This window comes from Micropterus salmoides, unplaced genomic scaffold (assembly GCF_014851395.1).
Source record: "Micropterus salmoides isolate LMB-PRFRI ecotype aquatic unplaced genomic scaffold, ASM1485139v1 Ms_hic_scaffold_1, whole genome shotgun sequence".
NCBI classification, from domain to species: domain Eukaryota; kingdom Metazoa; phylum Chordata; class Actinopteri; order Centrarchiformes; family Centrarchidae; genus Micropterus; species Micropterus salmoides.
Genome location: NW_024040040.1, coordinates 7,628,825 through 7,645,841, shown reverse-complemented (window position 1 = coordinate 7,645,841; position 17,017 = coordinate 7,628,825). Strand labels below are relative to the sequence as shown.

The 17,017-nt window shown below is 39.3% G+C and overlaps 1 protein-coding gene across 11 annotated transcripts in view; it reads left to right on the top strand.

Moving 5' to 3' along the window:
* The window catches only part of dmd (dystrophin), a 343,068-nt gene that overhangs the window by 239,294 nt on the left and 86,757 nt on the right, over positions 1–17,017 (top strand). For all 11 annotated transcript variants that reach the window (XM_038716227.1, XM_038716250.1, XM_038716303.1 and 8 more), the window contains 9 exons: positions 593–763; positions 1,519–1,641; positions 1,720–1,854; positions 3,183–3,335; positions 5,791–5,961; positions 11,699–11,821; positions 13,015–13,187; positions 13,340–13,475; positions 16,445–16,620. In XM_038716227.1, the coding sequence (XP_038572155.1) occupies positions 593–763; positions 1,519–1,641; positions 1,720–1,854; positions 3,183–3,335; positions 5,791–5,961; positions 11,699–11,821; positions 13,015–13,187; positions 13,340–13,475; positions 16,445–16,620 (1,361 nt within the window). The remainder of the gene's footprint in view (positions 1–592; positions 764–1,518; positions 1,642–1,719; positions 1,855–3,182; positions 3,336–5,790; positions 5,962–11,698; positions 11,822–13,014; positions 13,188–13,339; positions 13,476–16,444; positions 16,621–17,017) is intronic.

The window sequence follows — 17,017 nt, the reverse complement described above, 5'->3', positions numbered from 1 at the left end:
AGTGAATGGAAAACATTTTTGCAGTTACAAAAGGAGTGAGGCATGTTTTGTTAAATTTGTATTTTTTTTTTTTATACGATAGATTTTTATTATATACCAACACCATACAAAAAAGGGGGGAAATGCTTTACCTATGTGGAAGCCAAGAGCCTATAATCATTTTAAACAATTTTATAAGCAGCTGAATACCTAATTGTGATATTTAACCACAACAGAATAATTAATCTTGAAACGTATGTTCCACTCAATTTATAGCATCAAAGCATTTTACTTTTAATTGTATGTCAGGTTCTAACTTATTAAATCTTTAATTAGAAACCATATTTTCTGATTACAAATCGGAATTTACCACTTCAATTTTTGACATGGCTCGAGTGTTAATAAGTTCAATTTCTTTGTGACTTTGTAAAGCCAAAATAAATGTGAGAATAAAATAAATATTTAAATGGAAAAAATTCTGTGGTATTTAGATTTTAACATTAAGTAATAAAGTTAGATTTAACAATTTGGTGTGTAACAAGACAAACACTGAACTTTAAATCGTATCTCCTCAATCTTAAATTTGACAACATTTCACAATGTGTGTTTGCAGGTTTTGCGGGCAGAGCTGGAGTTGACGAAGGGTAAGATGGAGGAGGTGAGGGCTCTGGCCCAGGAGCTCATGTCCACCCGGGGAGAGAACTGCCAGGCCCAGGTGGGACCTAAAGTGGAGCAGCTCAACCAGAGATTTGACACCATCTCACAACGGATTGCCTTTGGACTGGTAGGGAAGAAGGACGAAGTAGTATACCCTCTGAATACCATTATATTATTTTCTAACAGTAATAACACACACACACAGTTCAATACGATTGAATTAAAGGTTAAAGGTATGCAGTTTTAATCCAATACACATCTTTTTGTCAAATTCAGTGAAGATCTCCTCATGTTCCACCCTGGCTCTATGAGTGAACTGAGCCACAAAGCAATATTCCAACCGTGATTTGTGTGTCAGCTAACATTAAATGACATGTTGTTGTTATGATGTTGCGCCAGTTTGCTAACCCACAACTCAGCCGACGTTAGTTAATTGACTTCCTGTGTCCCTATATCATTTGATCATTTGTCATGGTATTGGATTTCTCCAAAATATGTCGGTTGGTGTTTATTTTGACTTGTAGACCGTTGCAACTATAAAGCACTCTAAATACTGTAATCCAACTATCCCCATATATTTACTTCAAGCTCTCCCCAAACAGACTCCAGCTCAGTAAATTTGCTCCAAACTCTCCCTAAATTGACTTCAAAGTCTCACTAAATGGACTACAAACTCTCTTGCTAAACTTACTTTAAACCCTCACTTAACAGACTTCAAACTCTCACACTAAATTTACTTCAAACTCTAAATCTGTTCCAAGCTCTCTGAGTAAATTTACTTCCTCTTGGCCACTAATGATCTTCCTTTCCTCGTGTGTCTCTATGCCTGTGCATCTTTGCCATGGGCCCGTTTGTATGTGTGTGTGTGTGTGTGTTTGGCAGACGGCAGCATCAGCCAAGGAGCTGGAGCAATACCACAGTGAAGCACAAATCTGGCTGGAGCTCCTGGAGGAGGAAGTTAAACAGGGGGAAAACCTAAAGGAGGAGGACTTCCAGGAGGACAAGGTCTCACACACACACAGATAAGGATTGATTTTCCTGCATATTATGTGTGCACTTGTAAGCAATGTGTGTGCTGTGTAGGACTGTGAGGAAGGTGCAGTGAAGGAGTTACTGTTGAAAGGAGAGAATCTACAGAAGAGAGCCCCGGATCAGGACAAGAGAGAGCAGATCAGACTGAAACACAACCAGCTCAACAGCAAGTACAACACCGTCAAGGTAACACACACACACACACACACACATTATCAGAATGAAACAGACAAGTGAAGCAAGAAAGAGAAATAACTGTTTTTATATCCTAAAGCTGGAAGACTAATTGGAGGTTTAGGGGAGGAAGTCATGGCAAAAAGGCTGGTTAGGACTGAGGTCTGGGTAGTTCAACCAGTACTGCAAGAAGCTTCGGTCCTGCTGCCCAGATCAAAACATCCTGTAACCTGAGCTGCTGTGATCATTTTAAAATGTTTTATTACAACTGAAAATAGCAGGATCCTGAACAGCTGCAGCCAAAGGATGGATTAAGCCCAGTTAAACAGTGCTATTAGACCAAAACAACATGTCGTCATAAGACATACATACAAACTGCTGGTTACCAACATGTGTGTTTATAACCACTGAGGATTGTGGGTTGTTTCCTTAAAGGAATAGTTTGGCGTTTTACAACATACGCTTATTCACTTTCGTGCTGGGAGTTAGAAGATCAATACCACTCTCATGTCTGTGCATTAAGCATGAAGACAGAGCCAGGTGAGGTGAGGTTATCTAGGCTTAGCACAAAGACTAGAAACAGGGGAACCTGCTAGCTTGGCTCTGTCCTTAGGTAAAATAATTCCACCCACCAACACCTCTAAAGCTCACTGATTAATATATATTGTATTTTGTTTGCAGAAGTATGAAAATGATAATTTGCTGGTCTTGGCTGTGACCAGTAACTTCCTGGAGTTTCCTGTTGTTGCCTGGCAACTGCTCAGAGCCAAAAAAAAGTCCAACACACAACCCTTTGTAAAAAAGTGAAATGTTGTTTTTACACTTTTTTTGTTCGGATCAAACAATCATGTATTATGTATTAATTAGTGAGCTTTACCTGTTGCATTCGGATAAAGCCAGGCTAGCTGTTTCCCACCTTTTTTCCAGTTATCTTGCTAAGCTATCTGGCTGCTGGCTGAAGCCATATATTTAATGGGCATCTATCTTTTCATCTAACTCTGCCAGAAAACAAGAAAAAAGAGTGATTTTTCTGAACAAAAAGTAAAAAACTTGCCAATTTCACAATGTGACAGCCTCAAGCTTTCCTAGACTTAGCGGGAGCACTCATCAAAGTCTGTGAATGCATGAGGGGGGATGTTAGCATTGGGCCTTACATAAATTGAATCTGTTTGAATCAGTAGCCTGTAAATCCCTTGCCGTGTCTCTTCCTGGTGGATTGTGTAGCCCGGGGTCAGCATCCCAAGGCTTTTTTGAATTCTGCAGCGTGTCTCTGACATGTTACTGTGATGTCCAGAATGTTCCTGTGTCTACTGTCTCTGTGTATGTGTGTTTGTGGGCAGGACCTGCGTGTGCTGAGGAACAGGAAAGCGTTGGCCATCGCTCCCCAGTGGTACCAGTACAGGAGGAAGTCACATGACCTGCTGGCCTGGCTCGACGACATCCAACGCAGCGTGGACCAACTGCCTGACCCCCCTGAAGGAGAGAGGGTCAAGGTGAAAACACACGCACAGACACACATTCATAAATAAACACACACTGGCATATATACATATACCTTATGCCTTTTTTTCTCCCATGTGAAAAAGTAACCATGAAGATTGATACCAAACTCAGCCTACTTGTCTATGTCTTCATCATCATCCAGCTTTTCATCTCACTCTCCCTGTCTCACACTTTCTGTGTTTTCTCATTCCCTGATATGTGGAAAAACCTTTCCTTTGTTTCTCACCTCTCCTCTTCCTCTTCACCTGCTTTTGGACAAAGAGGTAGTGTCAAGGCTTTTGCAATTGCATTCACTCGGAAAGAGGACTTTCTGAATAATTGTTCCAGGAAATTTTCCTCATAGCTATTTAAAGAAATAATTGCAAATCAATTCTTGTCCCCAGTAGAAAACTCCAGCTTTTATCTGGGATTTTATATTTATTTTATTGTGGTGGACCCAGAGTTGGAAAGATTCTAATCAAACTGTGTTGTGTGTAGCATTTTAAAATCAATACATCATTACCAAGTTATTTGTGAGAAATATATATATTATTCTCATCACTTAATACTGCAAAATATCAGCAAAACATCTGCTGCGTTCAAGTTAGCAATTTGTTTGTCAAACTTATGTTTAGTAAACGCACAGTAATGTAGGAATATCAGCATACTACTACTTTAAAGGTGCAATTAATTGTGTTACATTACACTTTACCCTTGGTAGTAATGACCCGGTGGCCGTTTACTGAACTGCAGTTAGCACTCGCACTCTAGAATAACATTACTGTCTGTAATTTTCCTATAGTTTATTTTGACAATTGACTCCATGTTACTGACTAGCTTGCAATTTGCAAATCACCCCTTCAGCCAAAGCAACAAATCTACACCAGACCCAAACCTCAAAGCCGCAGCCAGCTGGCCAACCCCAGCTTAGCTTAGGTTACAGTTAGCTAGTTGGCCGCCCCTGCCTTGCATCACTCTTGGCTAATAGAAAGCACTTGTTAGTTATACGACAGAAATTCACTCATCAACATCGGAAAAGGAAGCGCAAGTATTGAATTAAGTGTCATTTGGACCAAACGCCACTGTGAGGGGTACGATCGCCCTAGGAAGAGAGCAGGGATAAGAGCTAAACTAACCCAGCTTGGCCCTAAGAGAGCGAGCAAGAGAGATGCGTCGTCAGCTCGCTTTGATTATGCACTCAGATCAGTATTTTGCTAGCAAACAAACACAAAGCAACCTGCAAACAGCAAGCCAGCCAATCTACCAGCGAGACTAGCTGACATTATCCAACCAAGACAGTATTATGTCGCTAGCTGGCAGTTCATCCGCGTTAGCAAATAAGCTACCATTAGCTAACCATAGCCAGCTAAAACCACAATATATTTGTCATGCTTTGCAGTAATGTTATCTTTGACTTTGAACTTTGTGTTTGACTTGTGTTGTGGTTGGTGAAAGTCATTTGTTGATTTTAGCAGACTCCAATTCTGAGCTAACGTTAGCTAGTGTTGGTGCTGTGGGGGAGCGGAAAATAAGCATTTTGCGCGTTCATGAACATCACATCCTTTGGATTTTCCCGGAAAAAGAAAACAGAAATTAGTCCACAGGCAACCAAGAAAGTCGGGGGAAGGTCTCATTGTTTAAGTTACGTTACAACCCGTTCACACATTGACAATAAAAAGCATTTAATACATTTAAATTGCTTCACATTCTTACATATGGTACCTTAATGCTACCAGGCTTTAGTATGCAGGTATTTTACCAAGATATCCACATTAATATGATAATAATATATTGATGTTAATGCTACATACAGACGCAGCAACTTGTCCGTTTTGAATTTGCAGATATGGAAACCCTGGACTCCACCTGTTTTTTCTGCACCCACCCTGACTCTGTATGTGTGTCTTTCATTTTCAGATGATCACTATGACATTTCGCTAAGCAGACGTCTGACTCGCTCACCTCAGACTCACCTGTCATTGCCACAACCGAGATTCCTCACTGCCTGTCTTTCTTGTCTGTCTGCTCATCTATCTGTCTTTATGTCTTTCCATGCAGTTCTCTGCTTCTTTTCACCCCCAGTTCACACACTGCACTTACACCTCTGTATTATGTATTACTTATATTTATTGTACTACTTTTCAATGTATTATATTATTTTATATGGATTGTTTAATATAATATCAATATGCAATATAAATTCCTTGTGTATGTTTGACACTGACAAACATGATATCTTGTCCCTTTTACTGTTGTATTGCGTCTTTGTTGGAGTGTGTGCTAGTGAGTAAATGAATGTGTTATATTATTTTTAATATATATTAATTGTCACAGTGTGTGTGTGTGTGTGTGTGTGTGTGTGTGTGTGAATGTGTTTTATTCAAGCACATCCACATGCCTCTCTGTGCTTATCCCACCCGGGCCCAGCCTATAGCAAATGACGTCCTGGTTGATTTCGTCCAATAGGAAATTGGCTCAGAGTTCGACAAGAAGAAGGAGGAGCTTAAGGAGGTGCAGGGCTTAGCCAATCAGCTCTCAGAAGCTGGAGCGGCCAATCTAGTGGAGCCCCGCCAACTCCAGCTCAACAAGCGCTGGGTTGAGGTGGAGGGCAAGTTCATACCCTTCAAAAGACAATGTGTGAGTTTCAGTAGGCACAACTTCTATATCTACGATACTAACAGAGAATACTATACTAATACTTCTACATAATACTACTACTCTCAACGTCTAAGAGCTTAGAGGAGCTTATTTGTGTGAATCTCTCTAAGTAGGTTTAGATTTTTTTCACTAACTATTAGCATGAAATGTTCTTTAAAAGCTTCTAATAACAACTATCTGAAATGAATCACCTTCAACATGTGTATGCAAACAGCGGTAGGCTTGACATTCCCGTTAACAATTAATTATACAATCCTAAATGTGAAAGTTTGGGTTTCAATTAGATTAATATAAAAAAATGTATTCTAATTCACTGGAGAATTTCACTTCTGAGATGATTAGCTAACGACAGAGCTAACTTTGATGCAAGTTAGCAACATAGGTATCTAACTGTGGTGCTAACTTTGTTGCTGTTTAGTTACAGTTTGGATGATGCTAGTTAGCACCACAGTTAGCTTACAGTTTTAAGAGAGCTGTCTTTTTATCGATTGGCAAGAAAAAAAAAAAGCATATTTCTCAAAATGTAGGAAAATACACTGGAATTAAATGAGTTACAGTTGACTTTTCTCTAAATGTAACAACAAATGTCTCAGTCAACAAATCCCATGAAAAGACTAAAATCAATAGTATGTTGGTACGTCCCGTAATACCATCTGACTCCTCAACTCTGTACCTCTTATTGGTTCCAACTGAAGATGTAACTTTTTGAAAACGGCTCACACATACATATATCATAGTCATTGCCTCAAACAGCTAGTCGCTGTAGATTGTCAAATATTACTCAAATAAGAGGAAATAGTGCATCTCTTGAGGACTATTTTCAGTGGTGGATGAATCCACATTTGTTGCTGTAGTGAGTATTTCTGGCAGCAGGACGTGTATGTGGGACTGAGTCAAAATAAACTACAGTGTGTGTTCACGGTAATCAAAGGAACATGTCACCCAGTGCAACAGTAAGGCTCACTGATGAGTTTTAAATAGTTTAGAATAAGAAATATAAGGCTTTGCATACACACAAAATACTTGTTAATAGGGTACATTGTTGGTTTGGCTCTGCACATGGGATTTTTTAACAATGAGAAAAAAATCATTATCATTATTATTCTTTAAGATAATATGAAGCTCTATCCATAACCCCAAAAGAATTAAACTTGAAATCAAAAGACCTGATTTCATTCTAGTAAAAATAAATATTAAGGAATTTAAATTATGTACATTTCATTCTCCCTATCTCGGAAAGTCTAATGTTTTGAAATATATTCAGAAATTTTAGCCAGGTAGTTGCATTAAATCTACTGTAAATCAGAATTAGTTCCCTCGAAAATAAAATCTGAGTTGCTTTTTTTGTTTTTCTTTGCTGCATTCTCATTTACATGTCTTATGTGTACATGTGAAGCACGCTCACATGTCTAAATTCATTGGTTGTTCTGTCTTGCTCTTTGTAACTGCTTGCCTCCACCCACCCCGCCGACCAATCACATTACACCCTTGCAGTTCCCTGATCTGCCAATCACTGAAGATGTATGTATCCTGTCAACCAAATCACGTGAATCAACCACATGCACATACACCACATGTGTCAGCTGTCAAACTTGGACAAATACACATCTGAACTATATAGATTTCAGACTTCCAGTAATGCATTTCTTCAGGCGCACTGAGAGGAATCCTAAGCACATATTTTGAGTCGTTTTCATCTTTATTTTCCAGATGACCGCAGACTGAACACAATGTCTCAACGATGCCCTGCTGTTTAGGCACTTCAGTCGATTGCTCAAGGACTGATTTGCAGTAATTAGGGCCCTTCATTCCCCATACTCTCCAAGCTGGTGCAACTTTACAGCCCCAACACTTATGTAACATACATGAACTTCACTTGTTGTCCTGTGTATCATGAAAACGTTAAATTGTGAGGTTTTAGAGTTTGTGTTATAAGAACGTGTGTCCACACAGTGCCCAGGAGTAGATCACTCAATACCTCCTAGCTCCAGGGGTGTTGTTGAACTTGACCTCTGATATCTTTGCAGAGGGATTTTATTTTCATTAAGTGACATTTTGAAAGGAATCTATTTAATCTTTTTATAGATTTGACATTGAAGCAATGAGATCTCAAAGGAGGAAAGAGAAGTTGAGTCACCACCTACATGTGGATTTTGCAAACATGGTGGAAAAACTTGAATATTAGAAATATGTTGAACATTTAGGGTTCTTTTTTCATGAACCTGGCGCCACAGCACAGTTAGAAAGTGTGACAATAATGGCCAATCACATTTGCTACTTTCATCCCCTTTGTATGTGCACTGGAGGTTTAATAAACTGCACATACGTATTCTGCAGTGAAGCTCAAACAGTCAAGTAACAATAAGCAAAACACATTTTCTAGTGGAGGAGGACTTTAAAAATGAGGTCTAGAGGTGTGTATTTTGTAATTCTCTTTTGAGATTTGACATTTTTACATGACAAAAAATCATGATTTTATTCCTAATAAGCTATTTCAAGAAACTGTTACAGGACACAGGTGCATTGTTTATGCTGAGCTGTTGACTTTTGCGGCAGCAAAGAGCGCTCATTCTTGGTCGAACTAGCAGAATGCCTCTGGATTTACAGTAGCCTTCAAAATACCAAACAGATTCAGATGAAGAAATAGCCTCAGTACAGCCCAGGAAAATGCCACCTCGCTGCGTTCCTCGCCACACCTAGTTGCACGCCATCACCAAAATAGAACCCTTACTCATTTTCATCTCAGTGCCTGAGCAGAGGTGAATCATTGCGGCATGCTAGACATGCAGCATATAAAGTTAGAGACTGTAGTGGCTCTGACTGTATATTAGGATAAATTACCCGAATGCAGATACAGTAGATGTGTATTCAGTCCAAGTTGAGAGGAGCAGCCCAGATCATGAGAGCGGTAGACACAAGCTACTAAGAACATTTCTGTTCTTTCCTGGTTGAAGCCTTTTATGGTCTAAAGTCAAATTCAAGCTTCAAATAAATTAAATATAAATCTGTTTATCTGGAAGAATGGCAAAACACTGCACGCCTGCACTGATTCAGTTTTAACATGCTGGAAAGGAATCTGTGTTTACTGGCAGGAGGTAAAGATTTGTCCGTCTAGACAAACACATCCAAAAAAGACTAGAATAACAGCTTGGGCCAGACTTCCTGTGGAAAGTGAGTCAGTCATTACTGACCCATTAACCTAGGAACTAAATCAAATGTCCACACAGCAAAAGGCTGTGTTATTGTTTCATTGCCGAGAATGTATGAGACAAAACGTGTTACTTTAAGCTTCTCTCTCTCTAGATCTGCTCTGCTCCCGTGTCAGTGCTCACATTGAAGTCACAAACACATGCACACAATGTCAAAAAGGCTGCAAATGAAATATTAAACGTGTGAGCAGGTGGGTCTGTGTGTATGTATGTATTTATGTATGTGTGTATATATATACTAAAAGCAGGTAATTGGTATTTGGGCCTTTACTTTAAATGTGATTTAAATGAGAGATGAACATGTGTGAGTCTGTCACACTGGGTTATATGACTGAATTAAGTCGCAACCCTTACTCTTAAAAATGATCTTTGGTATTGTTTAACCATGACCACAAACTTTTCTCTAACTTTAACCAGACCTAAAATGATAATTTCACATATTTATAAAACAAAACTCACACGCCCATGTGTACATTTGTCACCGCAATCACACTAGCTGTGAAGAGATTCCTTCTTCAACTTCAATGTAAGAGATAAGGGACAAAATTCGCAATCCTAGTTCTGTGTAAAAGTTAATCAGTAGTCTGAGTTAAACAAATCAATTGAGTATTTTCCAAAGCTAGTCTTTTTAGTACCATATTCTGTCTTTGTGTAACTCTCGACACTGTGACTTTGTTTAGCTGCAGTGGAAGGACGGTAACAAAAAGATGGTGCTAAAAGTATTTAGACCCTTAACTTAAAATGAGACTGTGGAACTTGGAAATGTGACATTTTTCCTCTCACAAATGAAAAGTGTAACTCATAAACATTAAAACACACCCTTTCTCTTATTAGTACACTCACTAGTTTTATTGGTAGAAATCTTACTTGGTCTGGTGTGACCAGTAGTAGAACAATACCGCTAAATATGAAGCTGCAGCCACTTCACTTAGCATAAAGTTGATGCATTTGGCTGCATGCTCTGGATTTAAATGTAAAACATGATAGTGATCCTCTCATCTAGGTCAATGTTGATGTTTCCTTTAAACTCAATTCCCAAAACTTATTTTACATATCTAGATTTACTAAAAGTGAATATATTTTGTTAGAGAAATGGTTGCTTTTACCAAAAAGGTGTTTACCCAGATTGAAACCCAGTATGACATAACTCCACTGCAGATATAGAGAAGCAGAGAAACTGGGACATTAAAATCTCTGGCCCTCTGTTTCACTTCATAACACCTACATGTGTCAGATGTTGGGGGAAACTTTCTTTAAGAGTATCCTGCTGGGCAAATTGCAGTTATAGGGGCACTGATGAGTACAAATGAGAGACTATTTTAACAAAAAGGCATATGTTACAAAGTGAGGTATGGAGTTTGAAAGTCGTGTGCATTCTCCATGCAGGGAGGGTTTAAAGGAAGATGCTGTAAAGTTGCATTATGGGAAATGTAGGTTTTCCTGCCTGAGCCATACTAGGGAACAAAAGTCAGCATAAGTGCAATACTAAATCATAGAAGTAGCCTTTAAATGATTCAGAAGTAGCAAATGTATGTGTCTTTACTGATAATAAAGGAGGGAGCCACTAGATTGAACACTAATATCCCTGCAAAGGATGTTCATACCATCAGCCAGCGAGTGAATCAGCTTGTGCACTCCAACCGACCCCTGTTACAGAAATTATTACTGTCACAACAGAAAAACCCAGAGCTTGCTTGTTAACTTAAGGCCAGCGGCAATCATTTACTTTCTGTATGGCTACTAATAACGCAAATGTGTGGGTTTTGTTTAGGGTTAATTAAAAAGTGTCGTTTAACAGGAGGAGCAATTGCCCAGGTGAAAGGAGCATAACGATGAGGTGAAATGAACAGAGCAGAGTGTTAATACCCCAGCATCTCTGCACTGTGGAGGGCAGCTTCAGTGGCAGAAGCAGCTCCATTTGCCATGCTCAGTTATAGTATTGTGTATCATGGTCAGGGGAAATGTAAAATGAATTTCAGTTGCAGTTTCAAGAGTTGACTCATAGCCAGAGGCTCAAATCCATTAAAAGTGAGTTGACACAAGCTTGAATATGATCATGATATACAATAGGGATTAGTAATGTGTTTGAAGAGGAATTTTCTAGACACAGTGAGTGATCACATGGTGTCTGGCAGCCTTGAAACGATCTGGGGCCTTATTTATCAAAGTTTAGAATTCATCATCTAAAACAAATCTACAGTAAGGCATTTATTTATTGTTATATTGTTATTTTTTAAATGACTCTGATTAACTTCTTTAATAAATGAAGTCCCGGATTGGTCTCTTAATCAGTTGAAAATCACATTTTCCCCCTTGAAGCAATCTTTAATATGTTGCTTGATTAGAGGAATTAACAAGCATGACGTAATACAAAAAAGAAATCTGTATGAAGTCACAATATTTGTCTCTTTTTTTGATCTGCCTCTCTACTTTGTGTGTTTGTGAACATGTATGTGTTGGCGCATACGTCTTCCTGTGTATGTATGTGTGTGTGTGTGGGTATCCAGGAATACCTAACAGACTTGCAGGCGTTGCTGCGTTCAGTGTCAGAGACGGACTTCAAGCTGAACTCTCCTGAATACTGGCCTGCGGCGTATTATAACCTGCCTCAGCAAGAGCACTGCCTGAAGGTCAGCACTGCTTCAGTGTTTCTGTCTGAAGACCACAGAAAACATTTCTCAGGAAATAATATCAGGAACAGTGTCATTTACAGAGGGTTTTTTTTTTTTTATGAAATATACACATGCTACCCATTTGGAGAAAAATGTTGGGCTTTTATAATATATTGTTTATAAGATATTCCTACTAAGGAATAACAAAAGTACAGCAGCCGTGACCTTCAAGACTTCCATATGTTGTTAAAATGAGAGTAACACTGTATCTTACACTGGCTAGAAAAATTTACATTGTCTGGTTTATATGGTTTAAGTTTTGCTCAGAATGAGACATGACAAACGCAATTATTAGCATTAAATTGTCACCATCCAGTACTGAATCTATAATGGTTTATCCGTTGTATGGTTGGGGGGAATGTGGAACCTTAAAAAGTTTACCACACATTGAAAAATAAGGAGCATCTATAAAGAGAATAAAGAGAATAAATAAAGAGAATCTATGTACATAGATTCAGAGATGTGGTGTAGAAGGTATCAGGTCGTATGAGGTCTTCACTGCTTATCGACGGGGGGTTGGATACTGGGCCTTGATGCTGATGAGAGAGAGGCTAAACTTTATGCACATTTAAAAGAATAGTTCAACATTTTGAATACTACACTTTATTGCTTTCTAGCAGAGTTAGAATTGATACCAATCGAATGCATGTCTGTCAGCTTGGAGATGGTTACATTAGCTTAGCATAAAAACTAGAAGTAGGTGGAAACCGCTAGACTGGCTACGACTAAAAGTAACAACATCCATGATTTCCTTCCCTGGTTTAATGAGATTTCAATATAAACTGATTTGTCAATGTAACAAGAAAATGTTCTTGTAAAAGCAGAATAATTTAAGAAAGAACAAGTTTTTAAGAACATGTTTTTATAACGTGAAAAAAATCATTATAACAAGAAATTGTACTTTTTACAATGAGAAACTGACAAAATAAACTGTGAATAAAATTAGAAAAATAGCCTTTGTAAATTTGCAGCTTTTCATGCCTTATAATTGGTGACCATGTCAATGAGCTAGGATGAAAATCTGAAGTTGCATTATAATTAGTTATATTTGCACACTGAGCAGTCCAGTGACAGCTACTTTAAGAGAATGTCCTCCTGAATCACATCCTTCTGTGTCCTCCACCCCAACCATAACCTCTGCACACACACAGGAAGTGAAAGGAAGCACAGAGAAGCTACGAGGCCCAGTGGAGGGAGCGTTGGCCCGCAGAGAGGAGATGGTGTCTGGGGCTCGGCATCTGGAAGGCAGGAGGATCCAGGAGACCGCCACCCTTCTGAATACCAACTGGGACAAATTGAACAAGCTCTACCAGGACAGAGCGAAGTAAGGAAGGGGTGGCGGGAGAAAAAGGAGACATAGGTGGAAGGATGGATGTAGCTTCCAGATTTATATGTGTATATTAAATGATGATGACGTGAATTTTTAATCATTTTGTGCACACATTTGAATGGAAATCTCCATGTGTGCACTTCAAGGCGTTGGCAGGATTGCAACTCCAAGTGGCAGAAGTTTGTTTCAGATCAGAAGGCATCGGAGGAGTGGCTGAGTGACGCTGAGAGCACTTTGAAACTGGCTGAGAGTGAGCCAGCAGCACACAGACAGCACCTCAGGGTAACAAACACACACACACACACACACACACACACACACATATGCATAACCAAAGACACAAACATTTCTGTGCAAATATAAAGACAGGTTTGCACACACATGGCTGATTGTACCCAGAAAGCTGCTGAGTGTGTTCCAGCTGTGGATGAGTCATATTTCATCTCCTTTGTCCACTAACTCTGCTGAAGTGCCCTTGAGCAAAGCACACAAGTCCTAAATGCTTCTCTCTGCACTTTCATCTTTCTTTTTCTTAGTTTTCTGCCCAAAATGATAGTATTTCATAAAAAGACAAATGTCCTGCCACACTATGATGATGAAGTAGCACAGTACATGACCTAACAAGACATGACATTTCATGGCCTAACATGTCATCAAGACATGGTCTGGCATACATGGCATCAAAATGTGTCATCACAATTAATTTATGGTCTATTTGTTGTGAATCACATTATCATCTCATATCTTAAGTCTAATCACCACATTTGAAGAATAACAATAAGTGAATTTGTCTCCTATAGCGCTAAACACAGTACAGCTGAGGTCAACGGGAGTGCCATTAGTTTTGCAGGTATTTGGACAAAACTAAAGTATTGGTCACATTAGGCAGTAGAGGAGATATAATTCAAGAAACCAAAAAAATGCACCTAAATAATCAAGTTTTATCTATATCTATAAGGGTTTAAGTGAACAGGGCACTGAATACTGCTTGGAGCAACAGAGATGCTCCGAAGTCCCAGTCCCCATCAGAGACCCACGGATCAGGTGTGAGGCCTGTAGTCTCAGGTCATGTTGTTAATGTGGAAGACAAGCAAAGAACATCTCCCTACTGGTGCTCAGAATCTAGAGTCTGTTATCTTACTTAAAACAGGCGTTTAATAACACGCAAAACAAGCTAGTAAGATACACTTACATTCACCGGAATCACAAAACAGTCACATAGCATCTAAAAAGATGTATGAGTATATATATATATAGTAGGCTAAGTAGGAACTTGATATTTTATCTGTGTTTGAAATGTCAGTCATGTCCACATAAAATAGAGGTAGTCTGCCTTAGCCAAGAGTGAACCGAGGCAGAACTACAGAGCAAGGTCACAGCGTGCTTTACAAAAGTAAAACAGTGAAAAGAAATAAAAACAAAGACCTTAAAAACACACGGGTCAGCATGAGGCATACATCAAGTAGCGCGATGAGAAGGTCCAAATGTAATGGAGTAAAAGAGACTTTTCAAATTTAAATGACTCCCAAGTTTTAGAACTTCCTCATTGCTACCCACCTCTGACATGACACAATGAAAAGATATTGATGACCATGTTTTGATATGACATGATAAAATAATACATAAGATCACGTGCGAAAAAAAGAAATGACCTGACATCAAATAACACTCCAAACGTAACAACATGACACACGCGCGCACGCTGGCACACAGATGGCAGTTGTCAAGAGGAAAAGGCAGCGAGTGTCTGACAGTGCAGTCAGCCTCGATACAAACAGAACACTTTCCTTTTTTAAGCCTTATGTAACTATATTATGTCATCAATTTTGACATTTCAGTGTTACATCAGGCACCGAAAACTGAAATTGAAGGATTATGAAAATCTATTTACTGTAAGCGAAGAACAATGGGCTTTTACATCACCAAGATTTAGATTAATAATGTATGAGGAGTCATTTTCACAGAGGAGAAATACATCCAGGCTTGTTTTCACTGACGTCTCACAGAGTTGACTTTTAGTTTCAGTTTGCTGTGGTTAAACCGATGCACTCAACGTTGCATATGAAGTGTTGTTATGTGTGTGTGTGTGTGTGTGGATGTGTGTGTTTGCATCATCAGACATGCCCAGTCTACTTTGGGCTGCTGTGATCAGCTCTCACTGTCCACCTGCACAGACAGGGATGCAGTGTCCAAGTGCCACTCAAGTGCCAACCTGTGTGTGTGTGTGTGTGCGTGAGAGAGGGAGAGAGAGAGGGCTTGTATAAAGGCGGAGGACCATCTGGTACCTCAAATTACAAGCTGCCACCTGAACCTTACCCAATCCTTATCCCCCAGTGTACCAAAACACACACACACATAGACACTCAGACATATTGAATAAATTGGTATTGATACTCTTGTGTATTGGCTTACATTCACTTTCTTGAGACTTACCCCGGCCTTGAATGGTCAGTTCACAACTATTTTCCTACTTACTCCCAGTCCTCAAAGCATTTAAAGGCATAGTTTGAGATTTTGGAAAATATGCTTATTCGCTTTCTTGCCTGGAGTTAGATTAGAAAATTGATACCAGTCTTGCGTCTGAGCTAGCAGGCAAGTAGCTTGGTTTATCCACTGGCCAAGTTAAAAACAGCTTGCGTTGGTGTTTTACAAACAAGATGCAAGAGGTTAATTCATTTTTACTTTTGGACAGAGCCATGCTAGCTGTGTCCCCGTTTCCAGTCTTTATGCTAAGCTAAATGTGTTAAACTTGTTTGCGTTTGTCTAATATTATAATTTGCTCTTTTTTTGTAAAATACTGTTGACTTAATGAGTTGATAGCCAGTGGCGTGGGTGTGTGACCACTTCCCCACTTGATCCCCCTTGTCCCATGCATGACAACCTCCTCCTTCCAGCAGTCCAAAACTCCTGTATTAATGGTGTAAACACCAACACAGTCTGGGCAGAGTCAGATGCTGATGTAGGACTGAAAGATTCATTTAGGGTAATTTAAAGAATTATTGTTTCATACTGTAGGCCTACCAAAGGCAATAAAATACAGTTCCCTACGAGACATGTTTCTGAAATGAAATGTCTAGTCCCAAGTATTATCTTAGTCTTAAATCTTAAAACAAGTTTTAACCTTAAAATAAATATTTAAACTTGTGAGGATCAAAAATGTCTGTCTCCTGAATGCAGGTGAGTACCACCATGTAAATGCACAAACCAAACAATGAAAAAACTTATCACCAACTGTGTGTGTGTGTGCGCAGGACCTGACGGAGGCCATACCTCTGCAGGAAGTGGTGTTGGGCAGAGTGAATTCTGCAGGAGAGGACATCAGCCAGTTGAGCACACCAGACGATGCCTCGCGGCTCCGAACGCAGCTCAAATTACTCAACACCCGCTGGGCTAATGTCTGCCAGCAGCTCAACGAGCGCAAGAGGAGGTGTGTGTGTGTGTCACTTTCAAATGCCCTCAAAAGTACATTTTTATGAATATTTTTCTTTCAATTTGTCTATGCAGACCATGCATAAAAATATATCTCCTGGTTTCAGCATTAACATTTATTTTCTTTTATTGAATCACACCTTGCCTACATGTAGTATTTATATGTTTGAACTAGAATCAACTGAAGTGCTTGATATTTCAAAACACGGCAATGTTGTTACACTGCCAGACTATAACACATGTCACTTCTGTGGTTGCTTGTGTAGGTCATGTAATCAGCACATTTTGGTATTTTAGCTTTTATCTGAGTGTTCACAATGAAGAAAAACAGGATATATGAGAGACAGAGGGAGAGATGAGTGTCCTCTCTCCAAATTAGCACAGTCCTACATTGA